This window comes from Bos mutus, chromosome 10 (assembly GCF_027580195.1).
Source record: "Bos mutus isolate GX-2022 chromosome 10, NWIPB_WYAK_1.1, whole genome shotgun sequence".
Classification (NCBI taxonomy): domain Eukaryota; kingdom Metazoa; phylum Chordata; class Mammalia; order Artiodactyla; family Bovidae; genus Bos; species Bos mutus.
This window is the reverse complement of record NC_091626.1, coordinates 98461132-98476983: the sequence shown is the minus strand read 5'-3', so window position 1 is coordinate 98476983 and position 15852 is coordinate 98461132. Positions and strand designations below refer to the sequence as shown.

Below are 15852 nucleotides of genomic sequence, written 5' to 3'. Positions count from 1 at the left end.
CTCTGTTGTCCCCTTCTCCTCCTGCCTTCGATCTTTCCCAGCCTCAGCTAGTAGGGACCCCCAGTTCTAGGAGGGCAGAGCTCAGGCTTGCAGTGGGGAGGGCGCTGGGCACAGCCCAGCTTCCCCAAGTTTTCCTTAAGGGAATGTAAGTGCAGTGTTGCCAGTGTTCATATTTGAAGAATTCAGAAATCCAGATTTTTTTTTTTTTGTACAAAATAAACCAATTTGGACACCAAATTCATGTTAAAACAGAACAAAATGAAACCAAACCAAAATAATCAGTGGTGTGGCGCAGCCCAAACTTACCTGAAGCTTGGTATGGCCTGACAGTGGCCCACTGTTCTACAGGCAGGGTTTCACGCCATTTCTCTGGGGCCCCACACAGGTTCCCACTAGGCTTTCCATCTCCCGAGCAGAAGGCTCGCCCAGAACCTGCTGTTTCTGGCAGGAGAGATGGAGAGACAGACAGACAGACAGAATGCCACCTGAGGACATCCCCGCCCTCCATCCCTGGGGGCCGTGGTCTCTAGTTCCAACTCCTTCCCTGCGGGATGCAACGAGATGCAGGAAGATACTGGGCTACCCTGAGAGTGGGGTGGAGCTGGACGTGGGTTCAGCAGCAATTACACCGATTCAGATGATGAGTGAATAAATGGCAATTAATCAGCCTTCCCCCGAAGAGTAGCCTTATCATTATGGTTTCCTTCCGACCGAGTCACTGCTGCTGCTTCCCCTGGCACAGGGCTTCAGAAAGAACGATTCTGTTAAGACTCCTGAGGGTAACCAGAGATGGCACTGCCCCTTCTGTAGAGCGGGAAGGTGCAGGCCTGGGCGACCACCTTCCTGAAGCCTGTTCCTCTCCTCTGATCCCGGTTTCCATACAAGCCTTCCTGCTGCTGGTGACAGGACCGGCTCCTTCGGACAGCATGTTTATGGCGTTCAACTTCACCACGACAGTCAGAGGCAGTGGTCCCAGGGTTTACTTTACCTTTCCCCTCTCGGGGAGAATTATTTGCATTTTTGCAGAAAGTGCCGGTTGGTCCTGAGGTCACTTTTCCTGGGGAGGAACTTCTCAGGCATCCTGCCTCCCAGCCATTAAGGCATCGCCATCACCCTGTGCCCGCATGGATCATGGTGATTGATTTCTGACTTAAAAGATTTCATAAAGAAAACAAATACTCTGTTATCACAGAGATTGTCACACATACAGAAAAGTAATCTCGGTGTAATGCATGCTCAAATTCCCAGGAATTCTAATCCAAGCAGGTCACTACTGAGCCTCTGAGAAACGCTGGTCTTAAGTCTTCTAAGTAAGATTGGCTAAAGGGTGACGACTGTTAAAGTTAAGATGTATTCCCCCTCCCCTAGACAGCCGATCCAGAAATCTCTCACTGCTGGGCCCAGCGATCTGCATGTCTGACAAGCTTCCCAGATGGTCTGTACACACGTTCAGGTTGGAGAACCCAGGCCTCACATAAGCGTGTGAACAGGCCACCATCACTCACAGGGCCTTGCGGTCCTTCCCATGGGGGAGGCAAGAAGTCAGGCCTGAACTGCACGGCTGGTTCATCCCCTTCTGCTCACGGGGAACTACGTGTGTTAGCACAACAGCTCCAAACGAGACCCACGGCCTCCGTCCTAAGAGCATGCTCCTGTAAACTGATCAGTTAATTGTTGAAAGAAAAAGAAGGCACGGTATCATCCACACCGCTTTTGAGTTTTGAGCTTCTCCTTCAATTTAAGCACTCGAGCTCAACAGCTTAATGTGGCGACATGCTGAGAAAAGGGCGTAAGAAGGCATCACCGTCACTCTCTCATTGGTTGTGGGCCTTGGTCTATAAAGAGGAATCCAGACAGATAGATCACTTGAGTTATTCTCATTTTACCCCACTTTTGAAACACCCCTCCAGTGTCCCACCCAGTGCAGAGACTAGCAGTTTCTCATGAACTTTGTCTCTCTCTCTTTCAGGTCACAAAGGAGGGCTTCTGAAGAAATACAGGAGTATGTTTCAAGTATTCTCACGGCATCCTGTGTGACCCTAGTCCACCATGCGGTCTGTGTGGTCCTCATCAGCTCAGCCTTTGTTGAACGCAGCATCCGAACATAGACAGCAGGGAGCGGGCTGGGCTCGGGCTGGAGATCAGAGTGATAGTCAGGGGCTCAGCGAATGCTGCTTCTGCAGCTGAAGGGCTGGACTCTGGCATGGATGGCCATGTCCTGTCTCCCACGCCCTGGGTCTTAGATTGTACGTTCAGGTGTCAACAGGACTGACCCTTAGGTTCTGCTTTATTGATGAAGATGGGCAGAAGGAACACCAGCCTTCTAATCCTAGCCTCCTCCCCAGACATATCAAAGAGAAAGAAGGCAGGTTTCTGGGTCAAGACGGAGTGTGCAGGTAGGCGGGAGGAGCATCCTTTCGCAGTCCGTGTGATGCTGCTGGTGGGATGGTACAGCTTGTGCGCCTTGCACAGCAGACCAAACTGACGAAGCAGGCCTGACCAAGCTGGTGGAGGAAGGTGGGTCCAGAGACATTTTCACCTAGGAAAAGCAATGGAAGCCATCAAAATATAATAGGTTGTTCCTTCCTGTGTTTCAAACTCACTTCCTCCTTTCTTTTCCTTTTTTTTTGGTGACAGCCACCGCCTCAGACAGCAGAGCCTGGATAGATCAGATGACGGAGGAGGTAAGATGCCCGTGGAGGAAGTCAGAAGGGCTTCCAGAGACGTCCCAGAGCATCTCCTGGGCTACAGCCAAGGTGCCACTTGCTGCAGGCTTTACTGGCCACATCCCTGTGGCCTCGTCCTGGCCTGTGGGTTGCGTCTCTGTGCCTGGCCGAGTGCTGCTGCCCCTGCCTGGGGTTCCTCCCCACTTCCTTATCCATTAATTCCTCCTTGTCCTTCAGCACTTGGCCAGAAGCATCACTTCCTCTGAACTGTCTTCTCTTGCCATCCCACCCGCCGTCTCTGACTCAGGTGTTGTTTCTCCCTGTGCCCACAACCTCCTGGGCAAACCTCCATTGTAACGACCACCCCCCACAGCAATAATAGCTGGTACTTATTGGTTCTTTATTATTAGTCTCAGGCACAGTTCTCCCAATTTATAGATGCTGAAGCATTTCATTTTCACAGCAGCCCTACGAGGTAGTACTGTTATTATCCCACTTTTATATTTGAGGAAACTAAAGTACAGAGCGATGAAGTTGCCTGTGGTCACAGGGCTGAGTGACTGTCATGCTTTAACGCTTTATTGGCTCAGTTGTTCTTCCCACCAGGCTCTAAGCTCCTTGATAGTGGACACCTTGTCTTGTTTATCTTTGCATCTCTAGTGCATGGCACATAGTTGGTTAAAGGCTGATGCTGTAAATAAGGGAGAAACAGTGCTTCAGCGGCTAGCAGCCGTGTCACAGCTGAAGCCCGTGTTCAGAACTCGAAAAGAGATAAAGTTTGTGTGTACCTTTTGCAGGAAACCTACTAGAGGGGAGGTTATCTTTAGGACCTGAATGATCAAAGCCTCTTTTTTAACTCACATATTTACCATTTCCTCAGTCTGTTCCTTTGTGTAGAACTCAATTTCCATCTAGTATCATTTTCCTTGTGCCTGAAGCGCTTCATGTAATGTTTTATTTTTTTGTAGAGCGGGTCCTCTGGCAAGAAATTCTCTCAGTCTTGTTCGTCTGAAAAATGTCTTTACTTTTCACCAGATAAAGGATTCTGGGCTGACGCCTCGGTTTTCCCTTTTAGTCTTTGAGGTACTTGGTTCGTCGTCCGTTGGCTTGCTTGTCTGCCGAGAAGCCAGTGGTCCTCCTTATCTCTGCTCCCCTGTATGCACTGTCTTTTTGTCCTGCTTTTAAGACTTATTTTCCCTTATCTGTTATTCTCAGCAATTTGGTCACGATGTGCCTTGTTGTGGGTTACTTTGTGTTTATCCTACTTGAACGTCTTGAGTCTGTGGATTTGTGGTTTTCATCAGATTCAGATCATTGTGGCCGTTGTTTCTTTGGGTTTAAGTGAAGCGTGGTTGATGGGCCGTGTTATGCTAGTGCCAGGTGTGCCACGTATTGATTTGACGTTTGCCCATTAATGAGCTCATGATAAATCTGTCCCCACGCAAGTTACTACAATTTTATTGACCATACTCCTCATGCTGGATGTAACTTCCCAGCGGTTTATGTACGTTATCCCCGGAAGTTTGTGCCTCTTCCTGCTGTTGCCCGAGTTCACCCCACCCCCTGCTCTGGCGGCCACCTGCTTGTCCTCTGTGTGTTGAAGTCTGTTCCTGTATTGTGTTTGTTTTGTGGTTTAGATTCCACACATACGTGAGGTCATATGGTGTTTGTCGTCCTCTGTCTGGTTGATTTCACTTAAGCCTAATACCCTCCAGGTCCATCCCTGTTGTCACAAGCAGCAAGATTTCATTTTCTCATGGCTGAGCAACGCTCCACTGTGCATGTATATATACACATACACATGTTTGTGTGTATATGTATTCTGTGCTGAGTCCCTTCAGGCGTGCCCGACTCTTTGCAACTCCATGGACTATAGTCCACCAAGCTCCTCTGTCCATGGGATTTTCCAGGCAAGAATCCTGGAGTGGGTTGCCATTTCCTTCTCCAGGGGATCTTCCCAACCCAGGGATTGGAGCTGGGTCTCCTGCATCTCCTGCATTGGCAGACAGGTTCTTTACCACTAGCACCGCCTGGGAAGCCCTACATATGTATATATATACATGTAAGCGACTTAGCACACAGCGTGAGCATGTGCATATATATATATATATATATACACACACACACACGCACATGCTTATATATATGCATACATATATATATGTATGTATGTGTGTGCTGTGCACTAAGATGCTTCAGTCATGTCTGACTCTGCGACCCTTTGACTGTAGCCCACCCAGCTTCTCTGTCCATGGGATTCTCCAGGCAAGAATACTGGAGTGGGTTGCCATTTCCTCCTCCAGGGGATCTTCCTGACCCAGGGATCAAACCCTGTGTCTCTTAAGTCTCCTGCATTGGCAGGCGGGTTCTTTACCACTAGCGCCACCTGGGAAGCCTTGTATGTGTGTGTGTGTGTGTGTGTGTCTGTATACACACACACACATATATATACACACCATGTCTTCTGTATCCATTCATCTATCAGTGGACACTTAGGTTGTTTCTCAAATCCCAGCCACCTAAACTTTGACCTGTGTCTCCTCAACCCTCCAGACTGCCTGTGCCTGACTCGGGGTTCCCTACCCTGTACCAGTGCCTGGGAAGCACCTTTAAGCGGAAGCTAGGGTGACTGAAGGGCCCACTCCATTCATTTCCTGCCCTCAGGGGTCCCAGTTCTGTGTTACCTCTTTCCACTGTGTGAAAGCAGCTGTTTCTCGTATTTTTTTTTCTAGTTTTCTGATTGTTTATAACAGGAAGGCAAGTCTGGTACCAGTTACTCTCTCATGGCCAGAAGTGGAGTTCCAAAGCCTTCTATTAACTAACCTTTGCATGTGACTAAGGTGAAGGAGAGAATTGAATCTGGGGAACATAGATGATTCTCTGTGCCATAGCTACCACACAGGATCAGGGTGAGAGTCATATAGGACAATTGTGAAATATGCTAGGAGGGTGATTAAAATACAGATTCACAGAGTTGGGGATGGACGTGTGCACATTGCTGTATTTAAAATGAGTAAACAACAAGGGCTTACTGCATAGCACAGGGAACTCTGCTCAATGTTAAGTGCTGGCCTGGGTGGGAGGGGGCTTCTGGGGGAGAATGTGCTTAGTGCTTAGTTGTTCACTCGTGTCCAGCTCTTTGTGACCCCATGAACTGTAGCCCACCAGGCTCCTCTGTCCATGGAATTCTCCAGCCCAGAGTACTGGAGTGGGTAGCTGTTCCCTTCTCCAGGGGATCTTCCCCAACCAGGGATCGAATCCAGGTCTCCCACATTACAGGCAGATTTTTTACCATCTCAACCTGGGGAAGCCCTGGGGGAGAATGGATACATGCATATGTATGGCTAAGTCCCTTTGCTGTTCACCTGAAACCCATCCCGACATTGTCAATTGGCTACACCCCAGAACAAAATAAAAAGTTTAAAAATACAGATTCCCAGGCCACTGGCAAAGTAGAAGCTGGGATTGGGGCCCAGGGAATCTGCATTAATTTAAGTAAGCTCCCCAGATAAATATTTTGCACACTGACATTTGACAGCCCTGCTGTGATGCCTCCAAAGCCAGGACTGAGGACTGGAGAGGGAGTCGTGTGCACAAGTACTTCCGTTTCATCTCATCCCAAAGGGGTATGAAGGTAGAAAGGTAGTCACTAGAGGTCAGGAATTGAGTCTGCACTCGCTCTAAGGGTTAGTAAGAGCCCCTGAGTCTCCTTCTATCATTCTTTAGCCCTTTGATTGCTTTTCCATTCTCTCTCATCAACAAGGTCATTTATTTTTGCTAGATATTCCGCCTCAGCTCTTCTCACTCAGTTCGTCTCAGCTGCCAAGCTACTCCACCCGCTATTAATTCCCGGTGGCGCTGGTCAACAAGGTACCCTGCGCTTCTGTCCCCAGAAGTCTGTCTTCCCAGACGTGTTCCTGGGACGTCCTCTGCCGCCGCTACGGTGACAGCTGTGATGCTCACTGATTGGTGGCTTCTACCACACTTTGGGTCGGCCTGGCCTCAGAGGCTCTGTTGCTTCAGCCGTTGGTTACACAGGGCCGCAGAGCAACCAGAAGGATGTGCCAATGGGCTCAAGGAGGCAGGATCCCTACCAGGTGGTCAAGGTACAGTGTGCTTGGAAACTGTGATGCTGATGACGCTGGGGTGCTTGGTGAATCCCTGATCTGCAGAGGGTTTACTCAACTGGAACTCTTCACACCTCTTCCCACCCTAGCTTGGACTTGTTTTCAACTCCCCTCAAAGGACTTCTGAAATCCTACCTTCTCCATTTTTTTCAATTGGGAGAAAAAGAAAGTGTTAGTCACTCAGTCGTATCCGACTCTTTGCAGACCCATAGACTATAGCCCACCAGGCTCCTCTGTCCATGGAATTCTCCAGGCAAGAATACTGGAGTGGGTTGCCATTCCCTTCTCCAAAGGATCTTCCCAACCCCAGGGGTCGAACCCGGGTCTCCTGCATTGCTGGCTGATTCTTGATGGTCTGAGCCACCAGGGAAGCCCTCAGTTGTGTGAAAATGCTCCATTTCAAGGAGTAACTATATCACAGCAAAACCCTCTGAATACTGAAGTTTACATACACCACACATGCATCGTTAGAAGGCGATGCTGGTTGCAATTGTGGCGTCATCGCGTTAGAATCAAGTTGTTGCAGCTTTTGGCGTCTCTATACGCCATGTCGCCCAGGCCTGCTGTTTGACGTGTTGAGAGGTTGAGGCCTAAGCATTATTGTACGGCATCATCGGGCTGAACAGGGACTCAGGTCCTCTGACCCCCAGGGGCGCTCTCTGTCCTCGTGCCGTGGCCTCCGCCAGCCCCACTGCCCTCACCAGCATTACCAAACATTTCCATGTGCCAGCTATCAAGCCTGGTGTTGCACATTTTTTTCTCATCTAATTCTCAAAACAAATCTGTGGGAGAGGTTTTTTTTTTTTATATCAGTTTTATTGAGGTCTGATTTGCATATGATAGACTGCATTCATTCGAAGTGCACAGTGTGAATTTTTACAGCTGTGTATACCCAGTGAAACCTCCACCACCATCAATGTGCAGAACGTGCCCATCACGCCCGAAAGTTGCTCTCATTCTCTTCAGTCCATCCTCCCTCTGCCCCTGTCTCTAGGCAACTGTGATCTCTCTTTTTTTTTTTTTGTCATGATAGAGTGGTTTGTAGTTTCTAGAATTTTAGACACTAAATCATACATATGTATGCTTTTGCGTTTGACTCTTTTCACTCATTAGAATGATTTCGAGATCCATCCAGCTGGTTGCATGTATCATTAGCCGGTTCATTTTTATTGATAATATGCCATTGCATGGATACATAGCACATTTTTGGTTATCTTGGTTATCTATTCACTTGTTAAGGGACATTTTAATTGGTCATCATCCCCATTTTAAGGATGGGGAGGCTAGGGCAAAGAAAGGCAACTTTGCCGAAGGTCACACAACTAGTAAGTGCCAACACCAGGGTTTGGAAGGCAGCTGTGTTCACCATGTGTTACTAGCACAACGCAGCCCAGCACCAGGATTTGAACACATATCTTGGCCCCAGAGTCCTTGCTCTTGGCCCCTGGGCTGTAACAAATAGCACGACCCTCTGCTGTGTTGGCATCTCCTTGCACAGGTCGGTTGTGTAAGTGTCAGCTCCCCAGTGTGTAAGACACAGTGCTGGCATGATTGATAGGATGCCTGATGCAATTCCATTAAGGAAGGAGAGAAGAGAGTTGCTGTTTTCGGAGAATACCTCTGGTGTTCTCTTCCCTTTCATAAACTTGGAATGTGAAATTTGTGATTTGACCTTTATTTTGGCTCCAGGACTTTGAAGCAAAAAAAGCCTTTCTTGTCAGAGTACACTTGATGTTACCTTCTAGGAGGTATGTCTCTGCCCTGGCATAAATCTGTTTTCCATGTGGTTATCCCTGAGTCCTTTAATGGAAAATCAGTTCATATGTTACACTTCACACTCGACTTAGTCCATTTCACCGTATGTGAATGTTTAGAATCCATTTTGCCGTAGGAATCATATGTTACATATAACTAGTCTCTAGAATTATCTTTGCTCAGAGAATTACTTGGTTGGCTAGTTAAGCCTGCTCCTTTGAACTTAGAATAACCAGTGGGTGGGGAAACTCCATGAATGATTGCCCTGAACCTGGACATGGACATGGACGCTCATTCAACAATGACGTTAAATAGATCTCTGGGCACCTGTGAGGAAACCTACTGGTTCCCTTAATAAAATCACATCTGGGGGCTTCTCTGGTGGCTCAGTGTTCAAGAATCTGCCTGCCAATGCAGGAGACCTGGATTCGATCCCTGATTTGGGAAGATCCCACATGCCTCAGAGCAGCTAAGGCCATGTGCCTGTGCTCTAGAGCCTAGGAGTTGCAACCTTGGATCCCACGTGCTGCCACTGCTGAAGCCTGCACACCCTCGCCCCCGTGCGCCACAGCAGGAGAAGCCACCACAGTGAGAACGCTGCACACAGCAACCAGAGAACAGCCCCCGCTCCCCGCAACTAAAGAAAAGCCCACGCAGCAGCCAAGACCCAGCACAGCCAAATAAATAAATACATTTTTTTTAATTAAAATAATCACATCCAGGTTCTTTGAGGTCATCAGTGAGGTGTATTCTCACCTTGGAAGGGGCTACTCCTCTTCTGGTACTTGGTAGGGCTGTGTGATTGACGAGCCATCTCGAAGGAGAAGATGAATTACCAGGAATAGAAGTGAGGAGCCAAGGTCCAGGGCCTCCTCTGAGCATCTTGGAGATGAACCTTCACCGAGGAAAGCCAGGGGGTCTTCATGAAACGTCTCCTGTGGGCAGTGCTGCTCCAGGTCTCGGAAATGGTGGTGAGTGAGACAGTCCCTGCCCTCCAGGTTTCTTTGGTCTGGTGAGACATGCCCGGCCTTCTTTCCTCCTCTTCTTTTATGTAGACTTTGAGGAGCCATGTCTCTTGAGATATATTTCTCATCATTCAGCCTCCCTAGATCACTCTTCAAAAGATGTTTCTGCTTTTATTTTTTTTGGCTATACTGAGCAGCATGTGGGATCTTACTTTCCAGTGAAGCGTCAGTCATGTCCAACTCTTTGCGACCCCACAGAGCCCACTAGGCTTCTCAGTCCACGGAATGTTCCAGGCAAGAGTACTGGAGTGGGTTGCCATTTCTTTCTCCAGGGGATCTTCCCAACCCAGGGATTGAACCTGGGTCTCTCGCATTGCAGGCAGACGCTCTACCGTCTGAGCCACCAGGGAAGCCTCATATACCCTAAGTGTACTTGCTCAAACCCACCTCCCCAGATTCCTTGAAACTAGTCTGGACAAGGTAAAAGAGAGATAGGATCAAAGTTAACGCATGATTCATGTGTCACAAGACTAGATAAACAGTGGATATTTATCAATAGGCCTGGGGTCATATCCTCATAAACATAATGGAATTTACCACTTTGTTACAGAGATAATTAGCATATTCTTTTAGGCAAGGGAGAGTCCAAGTACAAGTCCTGAGGCGCTTTTATCCAGGGGTCTGGTTTTCCATGGGTATGCCATTTCTATAGACACCAGGCACAAAGTTCAGAGTCCACTGGGAGGGTGACCATGCCTGTAGCCTAATGTTCGCAGCCTGGCCTAAGATGGAGTCCAGCTCTGTCTGTTTCCTCCTTCATTCCCTCCTCTTGATGCTCTTAACTCACTTCCTTTCCAGACCAGGGATTAAACCTGCATCCGCTGTATTGGAAGCATGGAGTTTTGACCACTGGAGTGCCAGGGAAGTCCTGGATCTCTCTTGATACCTGGTGCTCCTCCTCCTTCCCTGGGGAAGAAGCTGAGGGAGAGAAGAGAAACACATTCTCTTGTTTATTGATGTTTCCCTCAGGCTTCTGAGGGAAGAGAACAGAAAAACAGAGAAAGGAAGGAGCTGTTGGGATGAGACGTGTTTTTTAAATGAGAAGCAGAGAGTAAGTGCTGTGCAGAGGTGGTGTGGGGTTCTGTTGGTTAACCAGAGTGTACTGCAGAGGGACTGTTTGCAAGACCAAGGCAGGTTGTGAACTCAAATGTTTCTAGGGGCTCGGCAGATAATATAAACACTTGAAACAGCAGGCGTGTTTGACCATAAACAATGGTGAGGCCTGTGGTGAGCTTGGAGGGGAGATGGCATGACGTGAAAGTTGTCAAATTCATATTTTAAATAATGACAAGTTTTAAACGTCACTTTATGAACAGAACAAAATGCATCTTCGAATTGGAGTAGGCCTTTAGGAAGCGATTTGTAAATCCTTCGTAAGACCTTGCCAACATCCACTGGATCATAGAAAAGCAAGGGAATTCCAGAGAAACATCTGTTCTGCTTCATTGACTACACTAAAGCCTTTGACTGTGTGGACCACAACAAACTGTGGAAGACTCATAAAGAGTTGGGAATAGCAGATCACCTTACCTGTTTCCTCAGAAACCTGTATGCAGGTCAAGAGGCAACAGTTATAACTGGACATGGAACAATGGACTGGTTCAAAATTGGGAAAGGAGTATGTCAAGGCTGTATATTGTCACCATGCTTATTTAACTTATATGCAGAATACATCATGTGAAATGCCAAGCTGGAATCAAGGTTCCTGGGAGAAATATCAACAACCTCAGATATGCAGATGATACCACCCTAATGGCAGAAAGCAAAGAGGAATTAAAGAGCCTCTTGATGAAAGTGAAAGAGGAGAGTGAAAAAACTGTCTTAAAACTCAACATTCAAAAAACTAAGATCATGACACATTCAGTCCCATCACTTCATGGCAAATAGATGGGGGAAGAGAGGAAACCGTGACTGATTTTATTTTCTTGAGCTTCAGAATCACTGTGGACAGTGACTGCAGCCATGAAATTAAAAGATGCTCGCTCCTTGGAAGAAGAGCTCTGACAAACCTAGACAGTGTATTAAAAAGCAGAGATACCACTTTGCTGACAAAGGTCTGTATATCAAAGCTATGATTTTTCTAGTAGTCATGTATGGATGTGAGATTTGGACCATAAAGAAGGCTGAGCACCTAAGAATTGATGCTTTTGAATTGTGGTGATGGAGAAGACTCTTGAGAGGCCCTTGGACAACAAGGAAATCAAACCAATCAATCCTAAAGGAAATCAACCTTGAATATTCTTTGGAAGGACTGATGCTGAAGCTCCAATACTTTGGCCACCTGATGCGACAAGCCGACTCACTAGAAAAGACCCTCGTGCTGGGAAAGATTGAGGGCAGGAGGAGAAGTGGGTGACAGAGGATGAGATGGTTGGATGGCATCACCAACTCAATGGACATGAGTTTGAGCAAACTCCAGGAGATAGTGAAGGACGGGGAAGCCTGGCGCGCTGCAGTCCATGGGGTCGCCAAGTGTCATGACACAGCTGAGCAACTGAACGACAGCAAACAGCAACATAAGACCTTGGAGGGCTCTGCTCTAAAGGGACACTGAACTTTGTTAAGGAGACAAAACATGAAAAATGAAAATCCAGACAAGGATTAAGTAACTAAAGTAGCAGTGTAGTGAGTGGCAGAGTTAACAAGTGGTTATTGTTATATTAGTGATTTCCTTGCTAAGTGCTTTGAAGCATGGGCTGCCGGCCCTTCAGGAAGAAAGTAGAACTTGCTTGGGTCCTGTAGGCTAGATAGGATTAGGTTAGGCAGAGAAATGGGCACAGCCTTCCACGGTAAGCCACCTGGCATCAGGAGTGACTCTGCTTAGAGGATGAATGAGGAGTTCACCGTCACCAGGAGAGAAGCTGGTTCTGCAGATCTAAGCCCTGATTCTGGGCCATTCTCAACTACTCGTATTCGACATCCTTATGTAAACCGCCTTTCATGAAGTTTGAAGATTGCCAGTCATCTAATTTGCTGATTCTGGGTAAGCTCGCAGCTAGAACTGATAAAGTGCTTCAGGGAAGGTAGGATTCGTGGTTGTGGAGACCATAGTAGACAGCTCTGTGCTCAGTTGCTCAGTCATGTCCAGCTCTTTGTGACCCTGTGTACTATAGCCCACCAGGCATCTCTGTCCATGGGATGTTCCCAGCAAGAATACTGAAGTGGGTTACCATGCCCTCCTCCAGGGGATCTTCCTGACCCAGGGATAGAGCCTGTGTCTCCTGCATTGCAATTGGGTTCTTTACCGCTGAGCCATGGGGAAAGCCCTGTAATGGACAGCCAGAGCCCCCAAATGATCTCAGGGTCCCCAAATTGTAGGATGGCTGACCTTCCTTTTAGTGGCTTAATTATCCATCCCTATTCTTAGAATCAACTTTTTAGTTTGCCTCACATCTGGAATAGAGTTGGATCCAGTCTCTACAGGTGATACTGGGCAGGTAATTCATTTATTCATTTCTTTAACCACCATTTGTTGAATACCTTCTATGCACGATGCTTGGGGCTGGCACTGGGGGCATGATGGTGTACAAGAAGACATTCTCAGTCCTTACCCTCATGCAGCTTACAGTCTAGTCGGGGAAGGGGATACTAAGCCAATAATCACGCATTAAATGAGTATGGACAGATTGTAGTCTAGTCTGCTGAAGGAAGAGTCGGGTGCCATGAAAGAGAATGATGGGGAGACCTGATTTGGGTTGGGTGAGGAGGGAGGACCTCTCTGAAGAAATGGCTTTCAAATGTCAAAACTTGGGGGACATGCAGAAGTTGCCAGCAAAAGCGGGGTGGGTGCTGGGGGCTAGGGGAACCCTGGTAGAGGAGCCAGCAGGCGCAGAGTCCAGTCACCTCTCTGATACCAGAAGCATCAGAGAATAGAATTCCCAGGGCTGTTCGAGCTCTAAAATCCAGCTCTCAGAAACTGAACTCCGATGAATAGTAAAACTTGAAACATTGAGCAGCACACAAATGGGAGAGAAGAACTCTTTGTCTTTAGAAAAGATGAATAGTCTTCAGATTGAGAGAATCTCTGAAAACACAATTAGATATGGACTCAACTTTCAAAAAGCTTATCTCCCAGGTAAATTCAAATTAGGAAAGAACTTGGTTTAAAAAGTGGAAAGTCTCTGAAAACAAGAGCTCTGAAAAAAAGAATTAGCTCTTTTGGATGTAACCATCGCATCTTGGCGTCATCCAGGACTGCAGGTGGAATTTTCAATAACTCTTCCTGGCAGCTCCCACGGCTCTGGGGCCCGCTGCCTTCTCACTGGAGAGGGTGGCGCTCTTTGTATCCTGGGGTCCAGTTTTGACAGAATCAAATACCTCAAAACCTCAGGAATAATAAATCCCATGGCCAACCCAAAAGTGTGTAATTCCTAAAGGACAGGCGGAGTTGAGCCACTTTTAGCCAGGGGCAATTGGGGACTTAATTCTGCGAGTGTAACAATCTGGATGATCTGAGAGCTCTGAGTTTAAGGGTAATTGCTCAATTTTCTATCCATGTCAACAGGGAAAATAGGTAAAAGTGGCTGAACACATCCCAGCAATGAGGTTGGATGAGATGTGAGATGCCAGACTGTCAGCAGAATTAGAAAAACGCTATCTGTAGTAGACTATTGCTCTGTTGCCCCTCTCCCTGTTCATCTCTGTCCCCAGGCTTTCTGTGGCTCATTTGGGCTCTTTCTCATTCCTTGCTTAATTCTGCCACCATATCTTTCATCCATTCTCCTGAAAACAACAGTCAGTCTTAGCCCAAGCAGTTTTCATGCGGAGAAAGAGAGAGTGGGAAGAATTCTTTTAATGCGGATAAATTGGAACCCTGATGTCTCAATTCTTTTCTCTTGCTTAGTCAGAATGTTCCATTATATTGGCATTCACTCCTTAAGCTTAACACAGCGCATCGGACTTCTTAGGTGGTACCCAAACCTAGTCCCTTTGCCTCCCTAATTTTATTTATTTATTTTATTTAATTTTGGGCTGCACTGGGGCTTTGTTGCTGCTTGCGGGCTTCCTCTCATTGCGGCGCGCAGGCTTCTCATCACTGTGGCTTCTCTTGTTGCAGCGCACAGGCTCCAGAGCATTTGGGCTTCTGTAGCTGTGGCACATGGGCTTCGTTGCCCCATGGCCTGCGGGATTGTCCTGGACCAGGGGTCAAACCTGTGTGCCCTGCATTGGCAGGTGGATTCTTAATCACTGGACCACCTGGGAAGTCCTGCCTCCCTGATGTTTTTTTTAAATCTATTCTAACCCAGGTTCCTTTTAGCTAAACATAGAGCAGGAAAGAGGGCAGGGGTGGAGTGGGGTGGGATTCATTAATCCCAGGAGTTACTGTCCTGTCTGCTGTCTGTGCCTTGTTAAACTTGCTGTTGTTTATAGTATAGTAGGTGTGAGATTGGAAAAAGAAGTCCTTCTTACAGGAAAATGGGATTCATAATTAATGTGTGTGTTTGCCGAGAGCCAGGCTTTGTGCTGTTTTCCCTGCAATGCTAGTCAGTCCTCAGCATTTCTACGAGGAGACACTGTGATCGTTACCCTTGTCCAGGGAAAGAAATTGAAGCCTTGGGAAGTTAAATAGCTAACAGAGGTCACATAACTAATAAACAGAGATGTACTTATTTAACAACCAGCTCTCCGGGGTGGGGAGGGGGCAAAGTCCTCATTGGGTTCCTAGGTGGCGCAGTGGTAGAGAATCCGCCTGCCAATGCAGGAGACCCAAGAGACTAGGGTCCGATCCCTGAGTCAGGAAGATTCCTTGGAGGAGGAAATGGCAACCCACTCCAGTATTCTTGCTAAGAAAATTCCATGGACAGAGGATCCTGGTGGGCTACAGTGATTGAACACACACATACTCCTACCATGGCTGGTTTCAAGCTCCCAGCATGACACCAGTGACCACAAAACTGGGAAGAGATGAACAGTAGCACACCAGCATATCATATTTCCATCACACCAGTCCTTTGGATGGAGGAGGAAATGGCAACCCACTCCAATATTCTTGCCTGGAGAATTCCATGGACAGAGGAGCCTGGCGGGCTCCATAAGGGTTAGTTAAGTCCATGGGGTCGCAAAGAGTCGGACACGACTGAGTGACTAAACGCACAGTCCATTGGATGTAAATAAGTTCATAAGCATAGGTAAAGTAAAATGCAATAAAACTTAGAAAGTGGCAAGTTTTGAGTATTACCTTTGTTTTTAATATAATTTGTTTAATTACGCTGTGTTGTGTTCTGCTTAGTCGCTCAGTCATGTCCGACTTTTTGCGACCTGTTGGACAGTAGCCCCCAG

The 15852-nt window shown here is 47.4% G+C and overlaps 1 protein-coding gene across 3 annotated transcripts in view; it reads left to right on the top strand.

Annotated features, from left to right (window-relative positions):
• Nucleotides 1-15852, top strand: part of IFT43 (intraflagellar transport 43) — a 108189-nt gene that overhangs the window by 77654 nt on the left and 14683 nt on the right. For all 3 annotated transcript variants that reach the window (XM_070378466.1, XM_070378467.1, XM_005889629.3), the window contains 2 exons: nt 1970-2002; nt 2638-2684. In XM_070378466.1, the coding sequence (XP_070234567.1) occupies nt 1970-2002; nt 2638-2684 (80 nt within the window). The remainder of the gene's footprint in view (nt 1-1969; nt 2003-2637; nt 2685-15852) is intronic.